General features: G+C 31.6%; 1 protein-coding gene across 1 annotated transcript in view; it reads right to left on the reverse strand.

The window, feature by feature from the left end:
• Window positions 1-26,023, reverse strand: part of LOC141460544 (uncharacterized) — a 147,073-nt gene that overhangs the window by 120,113 nt on the left and 937 nt on the right. The window contains exon 2 of the mRNA XM_074140666.1: window positions 16,910-17,021. Within this exon, the coding sequence (XP_073996767.1) occupies window positions 16,910-17,021 (112 nt within the window). The remainder of the gene's footprint in view (window positions 1-16,909; window positions 17,022-26,023) is intronic.

The following is a 26,023-nucleotide window of genomic DNA, read 5'->3' on the forward strand; positions in this document are numbered from 1 at the left end:
TTCACTGATTCAAACTCTTGTTTTTTAAAAAAAATACAAATTTGTTTCCTTCAATATTTTGAGCAGCAGGTTCAAAGAGCTTCCCTTTTAAATAAATCAAAAATTACAAATGATGAAAGATGAAATGGTTATTTTTGGATGCTAAATTAGTTTAATAGAAATCAAGATTATTTTCCTTCCTATTTTTACCATTTACACAAGTTTAATTACTTCCATTCAATTTACGTCTGCTAACCAACTTTTCCAACCATTGTGTTTGAAATTGTGGTGAATCTAGCTTGATGATGTTTCTGCTTCGTACCCTGATACTTTGAAATATTGATGGAGTTTATTCTAATGTTAATCAGACTCATCAATTTTTCACATAACTAAAGAAAAATCAGTCTTATCACACATCCAATTGAACAAACTGACTCTGTTTTCCTCTTGAAAATTAAAAAAAAAAATTTAAAACTATAAATTTCTGATTCCCCTAGTAATTTTGTACAGAAAACTAAGAATCCACCTTATGAATTTAGGGCTATAATAATATTGACATTCCAAAAATAAATTTAATTAAGATGCATCTTTATTTATTATACTTTTAAAAAATTTATCCCAAAAACTAAAAGAAAAAGAAAATATTCCTCCCTATAAGCCAATAGTTCTATTATTATCGTTCACATACTATTTATTATAATCATATCCGAAGTTATATGACTTAATCCCGCATGATGTAGAGAGCGGTTATCCTAACTAACACTTACTTTTATTTTTTTAGTTATATTAAATTTTTGCATGATATTTAACGTCATTAATATATTAAAACAAAATTATAAGTATGAAATTAGATAAAATATATATTTACACGACATATCTATATTAAACTAAATTTTTATCGTAACCTCCACATCGTATCACATATATACTATATATTTATGCATTTATCGTAATTTCAAAAAATTATTATTAACTAATAACGAAATTCTCTGGTCAAAGAAAACTTATTGAAAGATCAAGAAATATTGTAGGTACAACTCCGCATGAACCATTTTGATTTTTAATGAATAACATATAGTTCTTACTTTTTTCCTTTATAAAATCTAATTTTATTTTATTTAAATAATTCTTCCAATAGTATGTGTGATAGAGTATACGATAAATTTGCTGTAGCGAATGTTTACTATCTTTTTAATTCAAATTGATTTTATAGGTTTTATTTAGAAATTTAAAAATGAATCAACGTTTTCGTTTTTTTAAATTAAAACGATAAACATATCGCAAAGATCGCATTATAAATTGTAACAATTTTTTTCGGTATACATGAGATGAAAAAAAACAAAAACCTATGCCTTCTAAATATAAAGTTTTCTCTATTTTTTTTTTTTTTTTTTTTTTTTTAAGCGATAATCCGGTAAAGCGGTTTCAGTTAAGGTTTGCAATACTAAGGGCCATTTTTTAGCAAAAAGAGCGTTCGCCCTTTTTTACAATTTCATTCCCACCTGCATTCCTACTGTGGGAATTTGGTAAAATAATTTTTTGATGGCCCGCTTGATATATTAATGGGTTCATCAACCAAATGGTTGGGTAATCCAAAGAATTTTTCATAATAAATTCAAAAAAATATAATCCAAATAAGTCATGATTTGCAAAATCTTAACTGAAAATATAACTTCAGGCGAAAAAAATTATGATTATACAGGTTGATGGTTATCGACAGCAAAGACTTGAATTTATTTTTTGGGAAGGGAGGAACTGAGGTCATTTATTTCAATAAACTTTCTTTTTTTTTTCTCAGACATTTTGGAGAACACTGATTGCCTTCTTTAATGTTAAATTATACAGCCATTGCTGTTCAACAAATGATGATGTAATTCAACAGTCAATAACACTAAATAAACCATTATTACCCTGAAGAAGGCAAAATAAACTAGCCAATTAATCTGTGAAAAAGATATTTGGTTAAATTAATAACTTCTCCACCATGCCCCCTAAAAAAGATCTTATTTTATTTTAATATAATTTAAATTTTGTATATAAATAATAGTGTTTTAATGTCTCGGTTTTTTAAAGGCCAAAGATAGCTTACTTATTGAAACTAGTCTTCCCTGAAAACAAACTTATTAAAGTTGAACGAGAAAAGACTCTTCTGTTATCCCATTTTAAAGACTTTTCCTTAATGTAAAAAATAAAATCATAACTATTTATTAAATTATAATAATCACGCTTAACGATTTTTAAAAACAAAAAACTATTATTAAAGAAGTGAATTTTGTAAAAACAAACTAAATTTGCTTATAATGATCTAAACAACGATTAAATAAATTTTTGGACATTGTTTGCATTTAAAATTATTGCTAATACATAAAATTACAAATTAAGTGCTTATACAATTCATAAAAAATGACATCGAAATATTTTAAAAATAATCGTTATTTATAGTATTATAAACTAAACACCCTTATTGTACATAGTCTGTTTATAGCTATTATAAGTAGCTTAAGTTTATTTGTTCTGTTTTATTATTTATTTTAAAAAAAAACAAACCTCTATTCTTCTAAACTTTTAGGTGGCAAACGTGGCCTAACAAATAAACTGTTCAGCGTGAGACTTAGTTTACAGGGTAAACAAATCTCTTCGTTTTTATTTCACTTAAACTTCAAAGAATATTCACATAAAATTGATGAATTAAAATCAGTTAAGTTTTAAGAATATCTTGCGTACGATATTATTTTTGGAAGTAACGGATCTGATATTCGAGAATCAATAATTTTGAGTCTTGATACATTTACAAATTTTAAAAGTGCAGGCTTTATATTGATTTACATACATATACTTTTTTTAAAAATATGCATTTATTAATTCCTTTGGTTTTTAAGAATTAATCTAGTCTTATAGGTTGAAGTTTTATTAAAATTACAAATATTCTGCAACAATTTGTCTATTAAATTATTCGCCTAACACACTGTGCAAACTGTTTGCATTTGCATGACTAAATTATGCAATGTTTTGTTAGGCCATTCATCATGAAAAATAAAATAATAAATACCGGAAAAATAGTTTTCTACATCATTCCAATTTATCTGCTGCATTACCCTAGGATCCTATGTCTTAGCCCATTGCTTTCAATTTAAATTTCTTTCGGTTCTGAGGTAAATAAGATTGAAAAATAATCTTTTTTACTCGTAAGACAAGGTACTTCTTTTTCATTTAAATTGTGAACAGTCGAACATTTGAAAAAAGAAGTTAAATTGTTAACAGTGCCTTTTAATATTGTGGGGGTCAAATTCTAATATAAATAGTTTTATTAAGATGAAGTAAAGTAAAATTAAAATGCAATAGTTTAATCAAACTTTTTTGGGGCTTTAACTTAAAATTTTTGTACTCTCATAATTTAGCAAATAACTATTTTTAATCTCATTACATATTTAGAAATTGTGCTAGAATATTTTTAATCATAAATCATGTTTTTATAATATGACGAAAATCGTGAAGCAATATTCGAAGTCAAATGAATTTTTTAAGTAAAACTAACTAACTACAATGAATCTTTTATTATTATTTTTTTAAGCTTAAATAAGTAATTAAAATTCTACGCCTCTTAATTTTAAATCATTAAAGATTATTATAAAATCTGTATGCTATTGAATATAAAGTTTTTAAGCATTATTTAATCGCGAGCATAGAATGGTTACAAACCTGCGTTTTCTTGAGTCTGGTTACACGGATCTTCAGCCACACTTGTTAAAAACACTTTAAAGAAAGATGGGCGGGCTAAATCGGTGACTTTTTGTCTAAAATAAAGTCTCTTTTAAGCTAGGATAATTAACGATATGTTGTAAGATACTGACGGGCTATTTGAACGCGATAAAATAATTGGATAATCGTGATTCTAGTCAGTTATATATTGGTTTGAAATTGGCTTGAAGTCATTAAAAAGTTTTTAGCAAGCAGAGCAAACTTTTTTTTACCCCTACACGAATAAAAATACAAAGTAAGTACACAATGCATAGGTATAACAAATTTACTCTAAAAACCAATTCAGTAATCAAAAGTCATTATTTATTTTTCTATCATTTACCGTGTTCCCTTTAAAATAAGAATAAAAATAATAATGGCCTACAAAAGGGGTAGCGGAATAAGAGGGGTCTGGCAGCCCCCACCGGTTTTGATACAATCGACCCAAAAACCTTGGAGGAGACCGAAAAAATTTTTTTTGAAATTTTTTCCGACCCTCTCCAACCCCATAAAAACCCGTAAACGAGAAAAATGTGTTTTTTTGATATTTTAATTTTTTTCGAGCGTTCTAATCATTTTAAAGCGGTTCCAACGCAACTAAAAATTTATTTTGGATGTGTAGATGTTCCCTGAATTTTTCCGGTTTTTACTGTACAGTTAAATGAAGTGAAACATAGCTTTGAATCCAAAAAAATCGTTAAAAATCGGGATTTTTTTAAAATCAAGTCTTCGGCATTTTGGGCTGACTCGATGGAAAATGACGGCCTAACTATGGTTGAAAGATATACTCTTACTTTAATTGAGTTATCGCAGACAACAAGCAACCAAATTGAGTTTCAATTGCGCCATTTTGTAGAGTAAGAGTATATCTTTCAACCATAGTTAGGCCGTCATTTTCCATCGAGTCAGCCCAAAATGCCGAAGACTTGTTTTTAAAAAATCCCGATTTTTAACGATTTTTTTTGGATTCAAAGCTATGTTTCACTTCATTTAACTGTACAGTAAAAACCGGAAAAATTCAGGGAACATCTACACATCCAAAATAAATTTTTAGTTGCGTTGGAACCGCTTTAAAATGATTAGAACGCTCGAAAAAAATTAAAATATCAAAAAAACACATTTTTCTCGTTTACGAGTTTTTATGGGGTTGGAGAGGGTCGGAAAAAATTTCAAAAAAAAATTTTTCGGTCTCCTCCAAGGTTTTTGGGTCGATTGTATCAAAACCGGTGGGGGCCGCCAGACCCCTCTTATTCCGCTACCCCCTTTTAAATAAAATTTTGGTTATTACAAACTTAAGGTAAAGCATTGTTTAGTTTATTTAACGTCATATTTTAGTAATTTTATTTAATCATACAATTTAATCATAAAACTTTTAATAAAGGGCACACAGATTTTATAATAATCTTTTACAAATATTTATTATTGTTTTTTAATTATTAGATACATCCATATTGTTCTTTATTCACTATGATTCCCTATTGCTAAACTAACCACAAATTTTTTTTTTGTTGATCTTTTGGCTCTCTAGTTGTAACCTATTAATTATTTTAGTTAGTACTGTATCGGCTGGGTCTATAATTTTAATAGATTTATCTTAGATTTTTTTGTTCTTTAGTTAATATTTTTAGTTTTTTGTTTTTAATTTAGATAGTTTTTGTTGGAGGTAAGTACTAAATCAAGTATTGTGGTGTAGTACAAGACGTAAACTACTTTTAGTAACGCTGTTGTGTGGCATATTTTATACCTTTTTATAGCAAAAAAAAAGTAAAAATACTCTTTTATTCCCTGAAAAGAAGTTTTGAATAATATTTTTAATTAATAAAAAATTAAGGCCTATACAACATTTTTTTAGAAAAAAAAAATGAATAGTGTGATTCATTTGATATTCATAACTAATTGTTAATAAACTTTGAGTATTTAAATAAAATAATAATAAAAGCTATTGGCGCTAATGACCATAGTGGTTGATGTGTCTCCCCAAAAAAATTAAAAGATATGAAAGGAATTAGCCTAGTGCACTGGACTCCCACGCGTAGATACCGGGAAGGGATTCGAGTCCAGCCTGCCCATTATAGTTCCTCTTCCTAGGAGCCTCTTACAGCTCACTGTCCGGTAATGGGCAGTGTTGTCTGTAAATGAGAGAACACTGTCCGGAGGCCGGCAGTGCACTGAAAAAGGCTCCAGGCGCCCATGATCTCAGATGTTGGACGCGCCTTAAAAAAAAAAAAAAAAAATCATAATAATATTTAATAAAAATTCTAATCATTGCATGATCTATTGGTGTTAGGTTTAGATGTTTCAATCAAAATATATTTTAATATTTTATTTATTTGTTTAATTAAAAAAAAAAAAAATCATTTTTATAAATTGGGTACATAAAACAATAATAAGTACCTGTAAGAATAATGTGATATTTAAGATTTTTATTATTAAAATTAATTAATAATAATTCTATCTAGTCAATCAACCAATCATGTCTCACACGCCTTACGAATAACTAATAATAAAAATAATAATACTTTATTTGAATGTATATTTAAAAAACAAGAAGAAAGTCTCGACCATATTCTTACTCATTGTCTTCCTCTAATAAAATATAAATATAAATACTTGAAAAGAATAAATAAAGAAACAAAGTGAAAAATTATTATTAAATCTGATAAATAGAGAAGAAAAATTAAAAAAATAGTATAATAATAATTTTTAAAAAGGTAATTCTATTTAAAAAGAAGTAATAATTATTTTATTATATTTCACAAAATTGTTATAAAATGTATATTTCTGATGAGAAAAAGGATTTTTTAATTAAGCATTGAACTAGTATTTCTCTAGTGAAAGACAAAAAAAAAATCATTCCAAAAGACTACCCGAAAAAGATATTATCTCGCATTACATCATTATATTTGCAATAATCAATAAACATACTAAGTAAATTAATCCCTATGTAATTAAAAAAAAAAAAAACTTTATTATATATAATTAATAAGAAAAAAAAATTTAAGGATATATCAACAATAACCAAAGTCGATATATTAACCAAAACAAATCTATAAGTTTATCAAACCAAAGATTATTTGTAATATAAAAAAGAAGAAAAGAAAAACAAAAACTTTAAATTGTCTTTATTATACTTGATTTTATGACGTAAAAGTTTCCCAATATCTTTTATTTATTTTAACTTTAAACATATTTTCAAATTTCCCTTCTATTTTCCTTAAAGTTTTCCTTTATTTTTTAGTTTTATTTTATCTTAGTTTAATTGATTTTTTTTTTTTTAAATCATTATAGTAAATGATTTTCATTTATTTTTATTTTTTAATTTAGAACAATACCGAGTAGATTAAAATATATTTTTTTTTAAATATGAATAGAATGTAACCCAACATTTAAGTTACAAGAACAAAATTAAATATGGTTCAGCTTTTACAATCATGAATAAATATAAGACTATTACAATAATAGTCCAACGGAGTTGTGTTTAACTACTTCTATGGGGAAACAAGAAAAGATAATGGCTGTGAAGAGAAATATTGTGGGAATGAGTTTCATCATGAAAATGATTTAAAGTAGATAATTAAAATTAGTCAAAGTAAAAATCCCAGCAAATGTGCTTACGGACGTTTCATAAGCTTTCAATTAGCTGAAATAAGTATGAAAATATTTGAATTCTTGCAAATTGAAAAAGAAGGACTAAAGACTGAAAAAAAAAAAAAAACAACTGGGATGATCATATTGCAAGTCTCCTGAAAATATTTTAAGGAGTAATTTTGTTCAGCTGAAAGTAGGCAATGGTAAACGAAAATTTGGCCTACCTTTATTCTTGTAGCATTAAATAATTTAGGGGTTTACAAAGGGCTACCGGTGGTCGGTTTGAAGTGTATGTCACTGTCGTAAGAAAATTATTAACACCAGAAGAAAATGCAAGTTTTGACATTGAAGAATTCCCTAAAGCCTGCTGATAGAACAGTTTGGAAGAAATTTTGTTTCACTCATAATTTTATAGCATTTAAATTTAGAATGCTGACAATCTTTCTTTTTTCTTTTTAGAATATACAAATTGGCCAGATAAATAAACTAATAGGAGTTCTCATAATGTTCTTGTACTTTGTTCCTTATAAATTAAACGAAAATAACGCCTGATAAATTAAAACTGTCTAAAACTTTGTTTATTTAAGGCAGATTTTTTTTTTTGGTTTTTTTACTTATTAGTTACTTTTTTCTTAAGACAGGGATGCATTATTCAAAACTTGAGTCTAATTAAGTTCACCTTATATACTGATTTAAGGATTTAAGTCAATTGACTGAGTATCCGGTAAAAGTCTACGCCAAATGAAATAACAAAACGGGATTTATTTTTGAAAAGCAAAAATTATTTTTCTTTCACAGGATTCAAGAAAATATTTTTGGACATTCGACCCATCAGCGAACGTGGTAGTCCCAATGAGCTAAGTCACTTTTCATCTGCTTCCTTCGCTGTGAAGTTGGTTCATAATGAAAAATGTACATTGAGGTGTGTGATAAAAGAATCAAATCTTACATTCTTGGATTTTTTTTTATTTATTTAAGTGTTCTCTTAAATAACGTAAAAAAATGGTTCAACTATTTGTTTAATTATATAAAGCTTTGTCAAAAGCTTACTTAAAGAATATTATTGTTAATAAATTTGTAAATAGTGTAAAAGAAATTAAAGCAAGCATTCTTCTTGCTTGATACAACTTTATTAAGCAGAAAACTGTCGTTTACATTTATTACGGTATTCTTTAATTCTCAATAACTTTAAAATCATTTAGAAAAAGTAAATTGAAGAGAAAACTTTTGAAGTTAGAAATTTTACTGGTACAGCTTAGATGAAACCGAAGTAGCAGATCAGGACAAGGTTTGTTGAGTTACTTAACTCATTTTCAACGGCTCGTTTTTCGAACTCATACGAAGAGTTTATAGGAATTACGATCCTGACGATATTCAAAGATCAATTAAGATATGATTAGTTAATAGCAAAACTTGTTTCTCCTCTGTTGTAAATAGAGAACAAAAAATAAAATTAGAAAAATTCTAGTTTATTACAGCTTTGTTGGTTAATAAAATTTACTACCATAATCAGTTTATTCTGTAATTTCAGCTAAAAAAAAAAATAAATAAATAAACAGCCCTTAATTTTTATTGAAATGTGTTTTTATAAAATGTTCTTTTTCTGGAAGAATGATTTTTGGTAAGCTCTTGAGGAATCTGAGTGATCAGCTCATTTGTCTATTGAACATTTCGATAATGGGAAGCTTTAGGCATAACTTACTGGCTACTAATGAAGATCTACTCACAAATCTTAGCCAAAAACTTTTAACCACAACCTTCCATAACATATTATCTATGTTGTCTGATCTTATTACGCTTAGCTTTAAAAGATTTTTCTAATTTAGAAATATAATAGTTACCTAGCGGTAAACTTTCAAGCCAGTAAAGTCCGATTGGTGTTATTTTTTTTAAGCTTATAGTTAATAAATAAATACTTAATTTAATAGTCGGAAAATGAATTCAAAATAATATGAAACATGAAGAATACAGAAGTTAGATGGGTTCACTCTAGAAATATAACTAAATCATAATATATGAGTTGAATTTTGGGTCCCACTGATAGCCGAACTGAACTTAAGAATTTGGATACAATAAGTACATCACAGCACACTAGTTTCTCGGTCCCTATTCTTTTTGATAAGGACAAAGATTTAGTCCATTCAGTTGGAAAACTTGCATCTTCTGGAGGTTTGAGGTAAAGGATTGATAAAATACTTGTTAGTATGAAATCTAGCGATGTCTGTAAGGTTTAAATCAAATAAAGAGAAGCTTACTTGCATCACTCTGAATAAAGTGAAGTGACTAGTCTTGTTGCACAAACCTACCCAGGTGGGTTAACAAAAACTTATTTTCTATAACCTTTTGTTGATTACAGAATGTGCAATAATCGTGCGAAAACTAATTATAAACAGTTTTTGGAAGAATTCACTCCAACGTTTGAAGAAACTGTTTCAGTCTGAATTAATTGTTTATTCATTTATTGTTAGATGATTTATAATCATAATTCAGAACCTTTTTAAAATAAATAGTCAACTACTAACAATTCTTATTCTCATTTGTATAAACAAAAACTATTTAAACATCATATTCTGGGATTAGCCGTCTTGTGGAAAAAAATTGAAGTTTACTAAATGGGAAATAAAAATGATAAAGGTCACAAACTTTCAATTGTAAACCTGACTCTATTAATAGCGCACTAATTGAATCAAGTAAATACCAATAATGGATCTCATCGATCTGTTATTCTGTATATACACATACAAATTCTCTAATAGCACAAATATTTAATGTTCTCATATTTTTTAAAAATAATATTCAAAGTTCTGAACAATTTTAGTGCGACTGCACCCTGCACCCTGCATATTCATTTCTTTTACGTTTAGAGATTGACCTAACAAATTTATTTGAACTCAATTGTAAAATAAAATCATTTAGCATATTGTTTAACTCAAGCAAATTTGCAAAGAACTTGTACATTAATAAATTACTTAATATGATTTGTTTATTGTTACATTATTTTTCTCGAGTGCAAATAAACGTCAAAATTTACCATAGATGGCGCATTTTGTGTGCTATTACCTCACCGAACTGGTAAGTTTCACTCTAAACTTCTGGCGAATGAAACTTTATTTGATTATAACCAGAGAATCTAACCAACGTATGCTCACATCGCTTCATCCAGAAAAGAAAAACAAATTAGGAACTGCATCTTTTTACAAAAAAGAGAGAGTGAGAGAGAGAAAGAATAATTCATAATAAAGGAAGCAAAAATAAAGAAAGAAGGCAGGCAAAGCAAAAGAAAAGCAAGGTGATATGAAAAGACAGGGAGTACGAAGTCGTTACTGGCCTCTAGGGAAATACAGAAGGACTTTAGGCCATGCAGGAGAGAAGGGAGTCTGCCTTCTACCACAGAATGAAAGCCAGTTGAAGTTTCGGTCGTAAATTTTGTTGTGACCATCGTTGGAGAGGATGAGGTTGAACAGCAGCTCTAGAAAGAAGCCTACATTCATACTAACAACTACATTTTTAATTTTTCTCCAAAAGGGTAATTTGTACCATTATCTCATCTTAGATGCAACACCGATTGCAAGAAATTAAATAAATGAAGCAGACACTCGATTTATACGAATGTCATAAAATTGTTCGGGCATGAAATAGGTACCCAACAAATATTTAATGTTGTTCTCCATAGTTAACATTTTTATTGAAAAAAAAAGCTCAAAAAATTCAATTTAAAAAAAAAATCTAGGGAAATTAAAATTAAAAATTGTTAATTGACACAAATGAATATGTCCCATTTATAACCAAAATTATAATATTGTGGACTGAATTAATAATTAAAACCCATGAATCCTGGAGTGATTTGCAAAAATTCTCATCTAGAACTAAAGTAAAATGCAAGTTTTGTATCAGGGGAACATACAAATGTAGGAGCCTATCGTAGATGCTATGTAGGAAAGGATGGGCGAATAGTGATAACAATCAGCCAATAGAAATTCAATATGCTGCTAGGCGCCTCCATTTTGTTCATTTCAGGTTTAGCCAATGAGAGGATAACAAATACATATACAATATGAAGATTCGCCATACTTATTTTTGATTGGCTGACATTATCTTGTTTTACGCCACACCCCTTCATCAAGATTTTCGGCTTAGCTCCTACAGTATTATGTTCCCCTGATACTAAGTTTGCATTTTACCTATCTTTGTGTAGAAATTTTACCTTTTTTTTTATAAGTATTACCAATTTTCAATTGTTTTCTTGAAATTAATTTGTGCAAAGTAACAATGTTATCGCTTTTTTACAAAAAAAATTGCATCTTTTTGCAATTAGTTATAATCATGAATTTATAGTTTTACCTAAAGTGTTAAGAAAATGTGAAATTAAAACTAAATATAAACGTTAAACTTGCTGCTGATTTATTATAAATCTCAATTTAATTTCAGAAGCTCTTCCTTTCCCGCAAATTTTATATTGAGTTTTAAGCATTATTCCAAAGTAATTAAATTGGCTGCATTTTAATCTAATAATACGAACTATCGATTTCCCTTCAAATTTATTTTTCTTATCAATCTATCAAAAGTCTATCTTCTCATTTTATCAGTAATGAGCGTTTTAATGGTTTTAATTTAAGTAACGAGCTATTTAATTCAATAAATGCAACATCTCCAAATGAGAATCGCCCTTAACTAAATACACATTTGTTGAAAAAATGGTAGTAACTAATATGTGCTAACATCCTCCGTCCAAGACCCATAATTCAGTAGATGCAACGGTAAACCTGTCCGAAAAATAGATATTTACTAATTCAAGCAAACTTTTATCCGAAGAACAGTAGATTTTAAGCAACGAAAACATACTTAGATTGAACTCAGCGCAGTTAACGGACTGAAGAGTTGAGTCACAATTTTAGTATTTGTTTACAAAATTTATTAAGTTAATGTTACTGCCACTAGAAGTTCAGACTAAGCTTGTTTCATCTTTATTTCAACTTAATAAATTAACCAATTAAAGTTAAACATTTAAACCTTGATTTAAAATTGAGTGTCCCAGATTAAGATTGTATAGGCGAAGGCAAAAAAAAAAAAAATTAAAAAACTAATCCTACAATTATCAGCATTTAGTTTACGTAAAGAATTGACAAGAAATAGTTCCCCATTTTACTTCATAACTTTTCGATGGTTCTTATTTTTGTCTTATATTAATACTACTTCATCATTTTTTTGTTTTTATATGTATAGTTCACTTTTTGAAAAGCAACGTTTTGTACTGATACATGAATTTTGAAATAACGAAATAAATGATAACATGCTCAAATATCACAAACAAAATAAGCAAAACTAAAGTTACATCTTGGTTAAAACAGTAAGTATTAATAATAATAATTGTAAAACAAAAAATACAGCTTAATTAACCAGAAGATCTATTTGATAACCAACTACGTTAAGGGACGTGAAGATATAAAGGGTGGAACAAAGCAAATATTTGCTGAGGTCACCCAAACATAGAGGAGGAAGGTGAAATTACCCACCCTTCTTCAATATCAACAACATCAAGGATGCACATGTCGGCTCTATACTGTCGGATAATTCAAACGAGGGGCATCAAAACACAATTAAAACAAGAGCCGTTTAGTACCACAGACGAAATTCACCCAGGCAACATTTAGAAATTTGATTTGATAAGTACGATTCATGACATCACAACTCTGAATGCTGTTTCTAACATTTTCGCTATTGGGATCAGTTTAGATTACGTGGCAATGAGAGTGGCAGACATCTCGTTTCCAAATGTCGCCAGAACTAGTCAGTGCGTTTATAGAGCCTACAGAACAGAGGAAAGACACTGGCCACTCGTCTTCAGTAGTTAAATACTAGAAATTGTGTATACAGTTACCTCGATCTCATATAAACAAAGTAGCTGGAAACCGATTCGGCGTTTTTCCCTTTAATATTACTTTTCATTTTCCAAATGAAGGCTACCCTTCATGTTTATTTCAGCCCTGGCCGTAAAAGCAGGTGACAGGGACAGGAAAAGTAGAAATCTAGACGAACTGGTGGTCAATTCAGAGTTTTTCTTGTATTTACCTTTCATATTCCAAATAAAGGCAACCCTCTATGATTATTTCAGTCCTGGCCGTAAAAGTAGATGACAGTAACAGAAAAAGTAGAAATCTAGATGAACTGGAAGCCAATTCGGTGTTTTTCACTTGTATTTTACCTTTCATTTTCTAAATAAAGGCTACCCTTTATGTTTATTTTAGCCCTGGCCATAAAAGTAGGTGACAGTTACAGAAAAGTAGAAATCTAGACGAACTGGAAGCCAATTCGGTGTTTTTTCCTTGTATTTTACCTTTCATTTTCTAAATAAAGGCTACCCTTCATGTTTATTTCAGCCCTGGCCGTAAAAGCAGGTGACAGGGACAGAAAAAGTAGAAATCTAGATGAACTGGAAGCCAATTCGGTGTTTTTCCTTGTATTTTACCTTTCATTTTCTAAATAAAGGCTACCCTTCATGTTTATTTTAGCCCTGGCCATAAAAGTAGGTGACAGTTACAGAAAAGTAGAAATCTAGACGAACTGGAAGCCAATTCGGTGTTTTTTCCTTGTATTTTACCTTTCATTTTCTAAATAAAGGCTACCCTTCATGTTTATTTTAGCCCTGGCCATAAAAGTAGGTGACAGTTACAGAAAAGTAGAAATCTAGACGAACTGGAAGCCAATTCGGTGTTTTTTCCTTGTATTTTACCTTTCATTTTCTAAATAAAGGCTACCCTTCATGTTTATTTCAGCCCTGGCCGTAAAAGCAGGTGACAGGGACAGGAAAAGTAGAAATCTAGACGAACTGGAAGCCAATTCGGTGTTTTTCACTTGTATTTTACCTTTCATTTTCTAAATGAAGGCTATTCTTTATGTTTATTTCAGCTCTGGATGAAAAAGTAGAAATCTAGAACCGGTGTGTCATTTCATACAACCGGTAATAACATTTATAAATTTGACTTAATAGGTATGTTTCTTGTCTTCACAACCCTTTTTTTTTTTAACCTTATCGTTATTTGGATCTGTTTACAATACGTAACTCTAAGAATGGCTAGCATATCGTTTCCAAACGTTGCCGGTACTGGTGTGCGCCTTCCTATGAGACCACAGAGCTTTAGGACAGGCACTGGGCCTTATGTATACTCGTCTTCAGTAGTTTAGGGGTAACGGGAAATGTGTGTACGGAATTGCCTCGGTCTCAGATAAGCGCCAATTTGTTCAGTACAAATTTATCTATTTTCATTATATTTTAGAACGTGGTGTGCCATGAAAAGGTATCACGAAGGCGTAATCAGTCCACGGGCCGTCAGTTTGACATCCCCAATTTGTACAATAAAAACAGTGAGGACTCGAATGAAATTTTATACCGTTTAATGTCACCTAACTTAAGATTGTGTGAGAAAATATCAAAGCATGTTGATCTCCTTTTAAGTTAATAAATGAACAAACGGTGATCATGTAAACGAAAGTAGGCCTTCTATCTGTAAATGGGGCGATCATTAGGGTCAATAGAAGCTAACAATAGCTCATTTCAAATATTACTAATTACTACATTAAAAAACTTACTAAATTAATTTTGTTTTTATAATTTAGTAATTCGGGCATCGCCTAACATGAACATAAAGGGTCATCTTCTTTTGGAAAATAAAAAGTAAAATATAAGGGAAAAACAACGTTTTGGTTCTAGTTCATCTATATTTTTACTTTTTCTGTCTCTGTCTCATGCTTTTACGGTCAGAGCTAAAATAAACATGAAGGGTATCCTTCTTTTGGTAAATGTAAGGGAAAATACTAGGGAAAAACACCGATTTGGCATTGAATAAGAATTTGTCTATACATTTTAGATTCTCAAACAATCCCACTTCAATCTATTTATTAGCTACCTAAATCTTCCAATGTATGCATCCATCGTAAAAACAATTGGGTGATTTAAAAGGAAATAACAACTAGATAATCGCCCATATTAAACATTACATTTTAGTTCAAGGATTGTACTAACTTGGCCATCCAGTTTGGTTTATAAAGATCTTGTGCTATTGTCTAACAGTGAAAATTACCAAAGATTCTTTTTTTTTAATGATTTAAGGCGCGTCAACATCCAAGGTTATTAGCGCCCGGAGCTTTTTCCAGTGCACTGCCGGCCTCCGGACAGTGTTCTCTCGTTACAGACAACACTGTCCATCACCGGACAGTGAGCTGTAAGAAGCTCCTAGGAAGAAAAAATCTAAGGGTCAGCTGCTGGATTCGAACCCGGGACCTCCGCGTGGGAGTCCAGTATGCTAACCTCATAGCTAATCCCTTCCACCAAAGATTCTGAGGACGTACAGGAGCAGTACTTATTTTGCAATCAATTTCACTATTCAACTACAGATTGCTGTAATTTTATTATGAAAAGTCCTAAAACAGTCATCAACAAGCACGGAATATCTGTTACAAGCTTCTAAATTCCAATAATATTTGAAAAAAAAAAAAATATTAAAAAGATGAACTCAAGCAACTGCAGACTATTTGAAAAGGTAATGAAAAAAGGAGTAGATGAAGATTATGTCTTTTGTTTACCATTCAGGCATTTAATTGCATTAATCACGGTAAATAAGCAAAACATCGTTCCAACCAAATTAATCGACCTTAGCGACAAACTTAGTTAAAAGAGATCAAAATAAATGTGATGAACAGTGGCTGATATAGATAGGTTTGCAAATATTCTATTTAGATTTCCATAGGTGAGGTTAATTTCTAAAAATCAATTAAAATAAATAGCTTCAGCTATTATGTTCAGCAATGGGCAAATTTAAAACATTCCCTCTCTAGAAAAATGATCCTGCTGCGCCTGAAAAACCTCGTTTCTTGGAGACATTATCCAATATTGATTTGCTCAAAAGTATTCCATTAAATTGGTTGTTAATACTATAATTGAAAAATTAATCTTTCAAAATTTATTTAATTTTTTTGAGTTAGTTCAGATCGAATGTAGCGGCAGGTTACCACAAATAAACTAAACCTTTACAAATTTGCCTATTACAATAATATAATATTTAGTAAAATTATTTCTAGTTTTTTTTCTAAAAGGCCTATTGAAAACATTTAACATTCCCTCTTAAAGATTAGAGTCACTCTTAAATCGAAGGCAAACAATTTGTATTAGGTATTGGTAATATGTTGATTTTGTTTTAAAATAAAACCCACTACCCATGTAACAAAGAAGCAGTCAAATTTCTAACTGCCAACACATCCCTACAAAATTTAGAGCTACACGGTGTTTACCAACTGTATAAACTAGAACAGCCATTGAAAGCTGGGCATAACGGAGTTATTGTACCCCTTATACGGCCACAAATGTTGCTCATATATAAACTTTTTAAATATAAATTTTTACGTTCCACACACTTTATAGCCTGACTAGAAAGGCTTTTACAACGGTTTTCCTTTGTATCGACCAGCGAAAATGTCCTTCCATTTTCAAGCTGAAATTGTTCTATGAGCTTCGTTTTTAGTTTTTTTGATTAAAGCAAAAGTTGACCACAAGTTGTTTGTTTCCAAAATAAATTAAATATAAATATGGGCAATTTTAATAATTCCTTACCTCGTAATGCTTCTTGATTGTGGACGGCTTAAAAATCCATGATTTTGGGTGTGGGTAGGGTAGACTGAATGTTTGGCCCATCTTGACTGCTTTTCTAAATAGTTCCTTCCAGCTGAAAGTAAAGAAATGCATTGCATTTAATTAACTTAAGTAATGAAAACGACGCGAAAAACTAGCATGGACTATGCATTGCAACTGGTTTTTTCCATCCCAAAAATTGGCCCATTAGCCAGCCCTCTTAAAATCCAATCTAGCATAATGTTAGGCAAACTTTGGATTTTGTATTGAAACGTAAAAGCAAATGTTAAGTTTAGATTTTAAGGAAGTTTAGAAAAAATATGGCCAGGGCCAAAATAAACTTGAAGGGTGCCATTCATTTGGAAAATGCAAGTATAATACAAGGTAAAAACACCGAATAAGCATCTACTTCGTCTAGATTTCTAGTTTTTTTTTTTGTCTCTGTCACCTACCTTTACGACCAGGGCTGAAATAAACATAAAGGGTAGCCTTAATTTGGGAAATGAAAGATAAAATACGAGGGAAAACACCGAATTGGCTTCCAGTTCGTCCAAATTTCTACTTTTTCTGTCTCTGTCACCTGCTCTTACGGCCAGGGCTGAAATAAACATAAAGGGTAGCCTTCATTTGGGAAATGAAAGATAAAATACGAGTGAAAAAAGCCGAATTGGCTTCCAGTTCGTCCAGATTTCTACTTTTTCTGTCTCTGTAACCTACCTTTACGACCAGGGCTGAAATAAACATAAAGGGTAGCCTTCATTTGGGAAATGAAAGATAAAATACGAGTGAAAAAAGTCGAATTGGCTTCCAGTTCGTCTAGATTTCTACTTTTTCTGTCTCTGTAACCTACCTTTACGACCAGGGCTGAAATAAACATAAAGGGTAGCCTTCATTTGGGAAATGAAAGATAAAATACGAGTGAAAAAAGTCGAATTGGCTTCCAGTTCGTCTAGATTTCTACTTTTTCTGTCTCTGTAACCTACCTTTACGACCAGGGCTGAAATAAACAAAGGTTTGCCTTCATTTGGGAAATGAAAGGTAAAAATACAAGGGAAAAAAGCCGAATTGGCTTCCAGTTCGTCCAAATTTCTACTTTTTCTGTCTCTGTCACCTGCTCTTACGGCCAGGGCTGAAATAAACATAAAGGGTTGCCTTCATTTGGGAAATTCAAGGGAAAAAAGTCGAATTGGCTTCCAGTTCGTCTAGATTTCTACTTTTTCTGTCTCTGTCACCTACTTTTACGACCAGGGCTGAAATATACATAAAGGGTTGCCTTCATTTGGAAAATGTAAGGTAAAATACAAAGGAAAAACACCGAATTGGCTTCCAGTTCGTCTAGATTTCTACTTTTTCTGCCTCTGTCACGTATTTTTTCGGCCAGGGTTAAAACAAACAGAGAGGGTAGCCTTCATTTGGGAAATGAATGGTGAAATTCGAGAGAAAATGCGGAATTGGTGTCCAGTTCGTCTAAATTTCCACTTTTTCTGTCTTTGTCATCTACTTTTATGGCCAGGGCTAAAATAAACATAAATGTCAGCGTTCATTTACAAAATGAATGGTAAAATACAAGGAAACAACTTCGTATTGGCATCTACTTTGTCTAGATTTCTACTTTTTATGCCTCTGTCTCCTACTTTAATGGTCAGGGCTAAAATAAACATGAAGGTCAGCCCTCTTTTGCCAAGTAAAGGTAAAATACAAGGGGAAAACCCCGAATTGAGAGTGATTGGAGTTTTGAAGTTGATTTTTCTCTAGTCTTAAGTAATCAAGTAGTATGGCAACTTAGTAATTACAACGGAGTAGAACAGGATGTGTAAGGCCGTTTTATGCTTTTCCTAACGTAGGACAACCTCCTGAACCTAATATACTCGGCAAGAACCAAGAACCTATCGTTAGTGAGTGTTTTTAGTTAGTTTACTTAGAGATAAATGTGTAATTATAGAAACTAAATCATTAACAATGAATGTATTAAGCACAACGTGGCAATTTTAGGTCCCTTATAAAGTGCAATTTTAATATCGCAATCAATTGAGGTACCAAAAGTTAGACCTGCTAATTCTAATTAGATAATTAGAACTAGCATAGCAGATAGAATAGCTCATATTTGATCATTGTTATAAACAGTATTCATCAGATTTGCGACTTTAGTAAAACAAAAATGAATTCCACTTTATTAAATTCTGCTTTATATAGAACTATGTAAAGCAGGAATGGAGAAAAAGCTGAAGGTAAAATGGAAAAGACTTGTTTGGTTTCCTTTGCGTGTTTATTATCCAGCTGACAAGGTTTGACCATTCTTATAATATGATCAAAAAGGAAAAAAAAAAAAAAACATGCAGAGCTGTCACAGATAACGAGGCTGGATGGAGAAAACTAGGGTACAGTTTTCCCATTGTATGTTTTTGGCTAGCGTGTTATACAATTTAAATATTTAATAAGAATATAAACAAAGCAGATACGAGCTCTGAATACTTCTTAAAAAAGAGCTAATTAATGAAACTTATAAGATAAATGTCAATCTGATTATAAAAACTTTTATAAAGAAATTCAAACTTTAATTATTTGAAACTTATTTTCTTTTTTTAAAAAAGGTTTGCTCTAAATATAAAGTGACAAGAAAATTCTAGAATACCTCCCTTTAACAAAGCAATCCACCTAGTCTGAAAAGCCGAATGGACCAGCAAACTGTACTGAGTGCATAAGCTAGATGTGCTGAACTTAATCTGGATTTTTATTCAAATTTCCAGCACTACCTAAGCAGACCAGCGTGAAAAGTGATTTTTGTTTTTCTTTCAAAGAAATATATAATACACCCATCTCTTGAATTACATAGTAAATCATGTTATTGCAACCGAAAATGTTTTAAACGTAACGGATTTCACGTGAAATAGAACTTGTTCAACCAAAAACTGTGAACTGTGTAAATCAAACTAAAGAATATATACCTATATTTTTTTTTTTTTTTTTTTTAAAAAGTCGACATATGTTTATTAAAACCGCGTAAAATGCCATGATCTCTATCGCATTAACTCTCAAAATGTTTTCAATTATTAATGTATTTTTAAAAATGAAATAGACAATCATAAATTCCATATAAAGCCAGTGAACATATTGCAATAAAATCTTTATCATCTTTCAACTAAAATACTCTTAAAATAAAATAAAACGATTAAAAAAGTAAATAAATACTAATTGCTCAAATGTTTTCATTAATATGAGAATCAATAAAGCTTAATGTAAACTACAAAATAAAATTTTCTCAACAGATAGCACTGTCTGTATTGTATTGTTCCATTTTGGTAGAGATGAATTTTTAATGTCTTACCAAAAGTAGTTTAATACAAAAAATAAACTTTTCTTCAGATCCTTTTGGATTTTTTTTCCCCGATTTAACATTTAACGCAATCATTTCTGGTGATTTTGAAAATAAAAAAAAAAGAAAAAAGAACGTTCTTTAAGCCAAACTAATGAAATTACTATTCTGTATTGTGTAATATTTTAACTTACAACAAATCACCATGTAAAAAACTCATCCGGTAAATTGCTGTTACGCCAGAAGCTTCAATAAATTTCCATATTGCATTTACAGGAACAAGGTTGGAGAAAAGTTATTCTACTAAAGTACACATTAAATGAAAGGTACAGCAGAGTGCCTATATAGAACACCTATATTTTTTTTTTTTGGTCGTCTACCATTGTGCAGCGGTTGGTATATCTCCCTGACTCGTGCTCTTTGTAAGCGTAATAAACGTCGCCTAGATGGGTTGAAGAGAGGGGGCAGCCAGAGCAAGAGGAGAGTGGACGGTCGAGAGCCGTACGACAATAAATTCGTGTTGTCAGGAAGGCGTTCAGACACGCGACTCTTCTTTCTCCGCGCGTACACCCCCCTCTTAGGGGAATTGTTAAATTAATTACTTTTATCCACCTCCACTAACTTTGACCGCCCCCAATGCCGTCCGTCTGATGACCGGCTCTATTAGTGTTCATAGAGAGAGGGCGCGACGAAAAATTCATGTCACTGCCTACAGACCGAACCACTGGGAAATGTGAAGCAATATTATATTTTTATAGACTCTCACTTAATAATAAATTAGTTTAATTAAATTTATTCAAACTAAAAATAGCTGTAACGGAATTTTCACCTTTTCAAAGGGTCTATTTTAACTTTCCTTAACGTCTATGATCAGTAGTATTAGTCAAAAGTGATTGGTAATCTATAATACATATATTCTAAGGCCAAATTAATGTGTTAACCAGTGATGGGCCGGCCCTGTGAATGTTTCAATCCGACCAATCACATACTTTATAATAATAATTAAAAATAACAATTACATTTGCAATATAAAAATTCAAGTTTTTAAAACGAGTTGAAAAAATTGGGGTAGTAAGAATTTTCTGCAATGTTTGCATCTTAATATATTTTTGAACAGCTTTTTGTCAAAAATAAAACTTTAAAAAAAGCTGTGTTCAGAAATAGATTGACAAATGAACCATCTCAGTTCGCTCTTAAGAATAACTACGTCCCTAGTTAGTACCAAATTATGACTAACTATAATCAAAACACTCCCATCTTCATGCATCGCATTAGTTTAATTTTGATATTATAAAAATGGCTTACTCATTTACTAGTTCTTGTACGAGGGTCGTTTGAAAAGTCCGTGCAAAAATAAAAACTACTTAATTTTTTGGGGTAAACCTTTTTTATTTTTCAACATAGTCTCCTTTTAGGCTTATACACTTCGTCCAACGCTGCTCTAGTTTGTTGATCCCTTCCGAATAATAGGATTTGTCCAAGTCTGAAAAATAGCCATTCGTTTCTGCAATCACCTCCTCGTTTGAATAAAATCTTTTTCCCGCCAGCCATTTCTTCATATTGGGGAACAAATAGTGGTCCGAGGGAGCCAAGTCTGGAGAATAGGGGGGATGTGAAACGAGTTGGAACCCTATTTCCATTAATTTTGCGACCACAACTGCTGAGGTGTGAGCTGGTGCGTTGTCGTCATGGAAAAGGACTTTTTTGTGGGCCAATCGTGGGCGTTTTTCTTGCAGCTCGGTTTTCAAACGGTCCAATAACGATGAATAATATGCACCTGTAATAGTTTTACCCTTTTCCAGATAGTCGATGAGGATTATTCCTTGCGAATCCCAAAAGACAGTCGCCATAATCTTTCCGGCCGAAGGAACGGTCTTCGCCTTTTTTGGCGCAGATTCCCCCTTGGTAACCCATTGTTTAGATTGTTCTTTGGTCTCAGGCGTGTAGTGATGTATCCATGTTTCATGCACAGTGACGAAACGACGCTTAAAGTCCTGCGGATTCTTCTGGAACAGCTGCAAACCGTCCTTGCAACACTTCACACGATTTCGTTTTTGGTCAAGCGTGAGCAATCGCGGCACCCATCTTGTCATGTCCAAATGCAAAATATTATGTACCCGTTCATTCGAGATGCCCACAGCACTAGCAATCTCACGCACCTTCACTCTTCTGTCATCCATCACCATATCATGGATTTTATCAATGATTTCTGGAGTAGTAACCTCAACAGGGCGTCCAGAACGTTCAGCGTCACTTGTGCCCATATGGCCACTCCGAAAATTTTGAAACCACTTATAAACTGTTCTAATCGAAGATGCAGAGTCACCATAATGTTTATCAAGCTTCTCTTTAGTCTCCTGAGGCGTTTTGCCTTTCATAAAGTAGTGTTTAATCAACACACGAAATTCTTTTTCGTCCATTTTTTTGAAAATCACTCGACTTCCTCGATTCAAACGAATGCTAAACACAAAGAACTAGACCGATCTGGCTGAAACTTGGTGTGTGTTCTTCCAAGAGATGCTACTAACTAAACATAACCTCGATACGCGCCAGTGGTGCTATCTCTCTGACTTTGCACGGACTTTTCAAACGACCCTCGTATGTACCTCTTTACTTCTGTAATCTGCCTGGTTAAACGTTCCTGGGACTTTAGATCGAAGAAATAGGCAACTTTCATTCTCTAGCCAGTGCTTATTACATCTATTAGATCAAGCACTATTGGAGGGCAACTTTCCATTTTTTTTGAAACTAAATTTACTTAATACATTCGTGGCTAGCACGCGCGCATTAAGTAAATGTGCTTTACTTAAAACTTTACCTTAAGTCGTGGTCAACAAGCCTCTTCGACTACATAATATTTATATATATATTTTTAAATTTATTTTTCGAGGATTGTTATAATTTATTTCCGCATGATAAACAAATTTGAAAATTATTACAACACATTACTACCTAAAGCAAGAAAGAAAAGATCCCAGGATGAAAGTTAGATTATTGCTCTGATTATTGTTATCTACAGCATAGGTTATTGTTAAAAGTCTTCGAGAGAGATGGTGATTTAACATTGAAATAGAAAACAAAATATTAAAACCAAAAAATAGTTCGCCTCCTTCAGGTAGGTCATAATGCCCTGCACTGAATAAATTGTATTTTAGAAAAAAAAAACCTTGTCGCCACATACACCTGTTTTCTAGATTTTGCATAACTCCTTGGACATGTTAAATATTCAAGATGTAGCAGCGGAACAGTAGCTGGAATGTTAGAATCGGATATGTAGAGCAATTGCAGTACTTGGAGGGTAAACATCTTACTTATTTAGAAGATAAGCTGTGTAAGTTGGCCCAGTTTGGTATTCAGGGAGAAGTTACAAAATATTAGCCATACTCTAGTACCCTACAATTCTGGCATTTAAGGACAGGCAATCTGAAAAAAAAGGCTTCGATTCGCCCGATTCTCAGGTCCCAATGTCCACTTCTCTCTCATCTTTTTCATCTCAATTTCTTTCGGGATAAAGAGAGAATAATAATGTTATTATTAAATGATAAATTCCATTTAATACTTCAATTCCATCTTTTCGAATAAAGAATAGAATATTTCTCTAAAAGAAGGCAAAGTAATATGTAATGCAAGGCTGATAACACCAGAGCAACTTTGCCATACTTTTAACATTACTGCACCTAGGGCACTCAGTTGTTTCTGCAATGAAACCAGTTTGCCCAAATGACAATATTGAAAACGGGATAGTTTATAAATAAATAAATGGCTTATGTTCAGCAATGCATGCTGAAACCTGAAAAATTATTACAAGCTTATGCTTTACATAATTGTGTCTTTTTTGGGGGGGAGGTTATTTTGTTTGCATAAAACCACAGATATAATACATTTTATCGGTTTCTGGAGTGTTTAATAAAATATTACTTCCAGCCTAAACTCAAAACTTTGAAAACTGGTTATAAGAATTTTATTTTGAAGTAAGAGAAAGTAAAAACAAAATTTATGTATCCTCACACGACTCTTTTTAATCGCAATTCCTAATGTTCTATTCCATTTTATTCATCTTCGTAATTTCAAAACATAATTAACTTACTCTTACATTGTAATTTGTTAAGTTGTTCATTATAATGTTATGACTCGAAAGGAAGGTCTAACTGTCTCCAAAACAAATTCTTCCAAAAAAATTATTCTAACAAAAGTAATAGATTGATCAACGTTCATGAAATGTGAATACGAAAATTAAAGAAACTCATAGAATCCAACAACGAAAACAAAAACGACCGTTCCTTCATTCTTAATCTTGGCCTTCGAAGCTTTGAGAAAACTTGCTGAACATCAATTTAAATTCAGGCGAATGCACTTCACTGATCTACAACTTCCACGTGTTGATGATGTTGATGTACTAGCCTTCTTCTTTAAGAAGGCTAGGTTGTACAGAATTCTTCCTCTATGTCTCTCAAGCTTCCTGGGTTACAGACATAGATCAAGGCAACCTACACCTATTTCCTCATCCTTTATTGACCGGTTGTGCCAAATCTCTCGAGATTCTTCCTTTTTTCCTTAATTTCCTGTTCAGCAGGAATTCTGTGTGCTATTTTTGCATAATTTAAGTACTTGTCTTCCTTTCCATCCTAGAACACCTTTGCTAATGATACTGCCATCCTCTTTTCAGCTTCTAGACACCTCCAAGAACAACTGCATCCACAAAAACCGGTTGTTCATGGCTACATTAAGGCTTCTTAATTCTCAAAATCTCTTACGTAGACTCGTTGATATCATCTGGTTTGAAGTAAAACTGAATCTTCCAATGTTAACAATTAAAAAATAAAATGTCAATAAGCTGTTAGCCCAGTTATAAATGCTGACGGCTATCATGATTTATGTGGCAATGAGAAGGTGTAAGGGGGCAAAACCTCGGTTCTGTTTAAACGGAAGTAATGCGGCAACTCCATCAATCTGTTCATGTCAGATGAAAGCGGGTCCATCCGGTCAAACGGTGATGGTTAATGAAATTGGGCGGTAAGGTGGATGGATGCCCCGCAGTACAGTTATACCACCTAGTTCTGGCCAGTCTCTTATTGTTAAGCCCAGCGATGACCGCACCCTAACAGTTTGCATGTCTGTTATCATTAATTACGGCGCCGCCATGGGAATGGATATGGCGGCCAGTGGTTGGCGCAAAGGTATGAGATGTTACACGCCAGTTCTACAGTCCATTACCTGACTTACTCTTTATTAACACTGTCCTGTCTCCGCACTGCCATTCTACCACATTATTTATTACATCGTCACTACACATGCGCTATATTCGTTCAACACTTTCTATGAAAATTATTGAACAAAAACTAGCTTATATCTTAGAACCCATCCACTTTTCAGCATTATTCACCTTTACTAATTAGCTTGTATAAATTAAACATTCTTTCTTGACTGCCTTTACGTTTCTTAAAGATGTATTTCTTAAAGATTTTTGTAACTTACTAATCCCTACTGTGAAATAAAATAACTCTAGGTTTTAGTTCCCCGTTCAACTCACAACAGTAATTTACTTTTCAGCAAAATATTATTATCTTCCCATTTAAACGTAATCAAAATAATATAGACTATCCTAATTGCTTCAATCAATGTTCCTTGTTTTTTCTAAAAATTAATATTCCACTAATTATTCATAATCCCTTGGTAACAACTATCATAACAACTATCTCCCTTGGTAACAATATTGTAAAAGAGTATAATAGTTTCCTCAATAAATAAATTTTAAGTTTGCCATAAACAATAGATCAATTGAG

The sequence above is a fragment of the Rhodnius prolixus genome, unplaced genomic scaffold, assembly GCF_049639745.1.
Source record: "Rhodnius prolixus isolate KJV_2025 unplaced genomic scaffold, Rpr scaffold_6, whole genome shotgun sequence".
NCBI lineage: Eukaryota > Metazoa > Arthropoda > Insecta > Hemiptera > Reduviidae > Rhodnius > Rhodnius prolixus.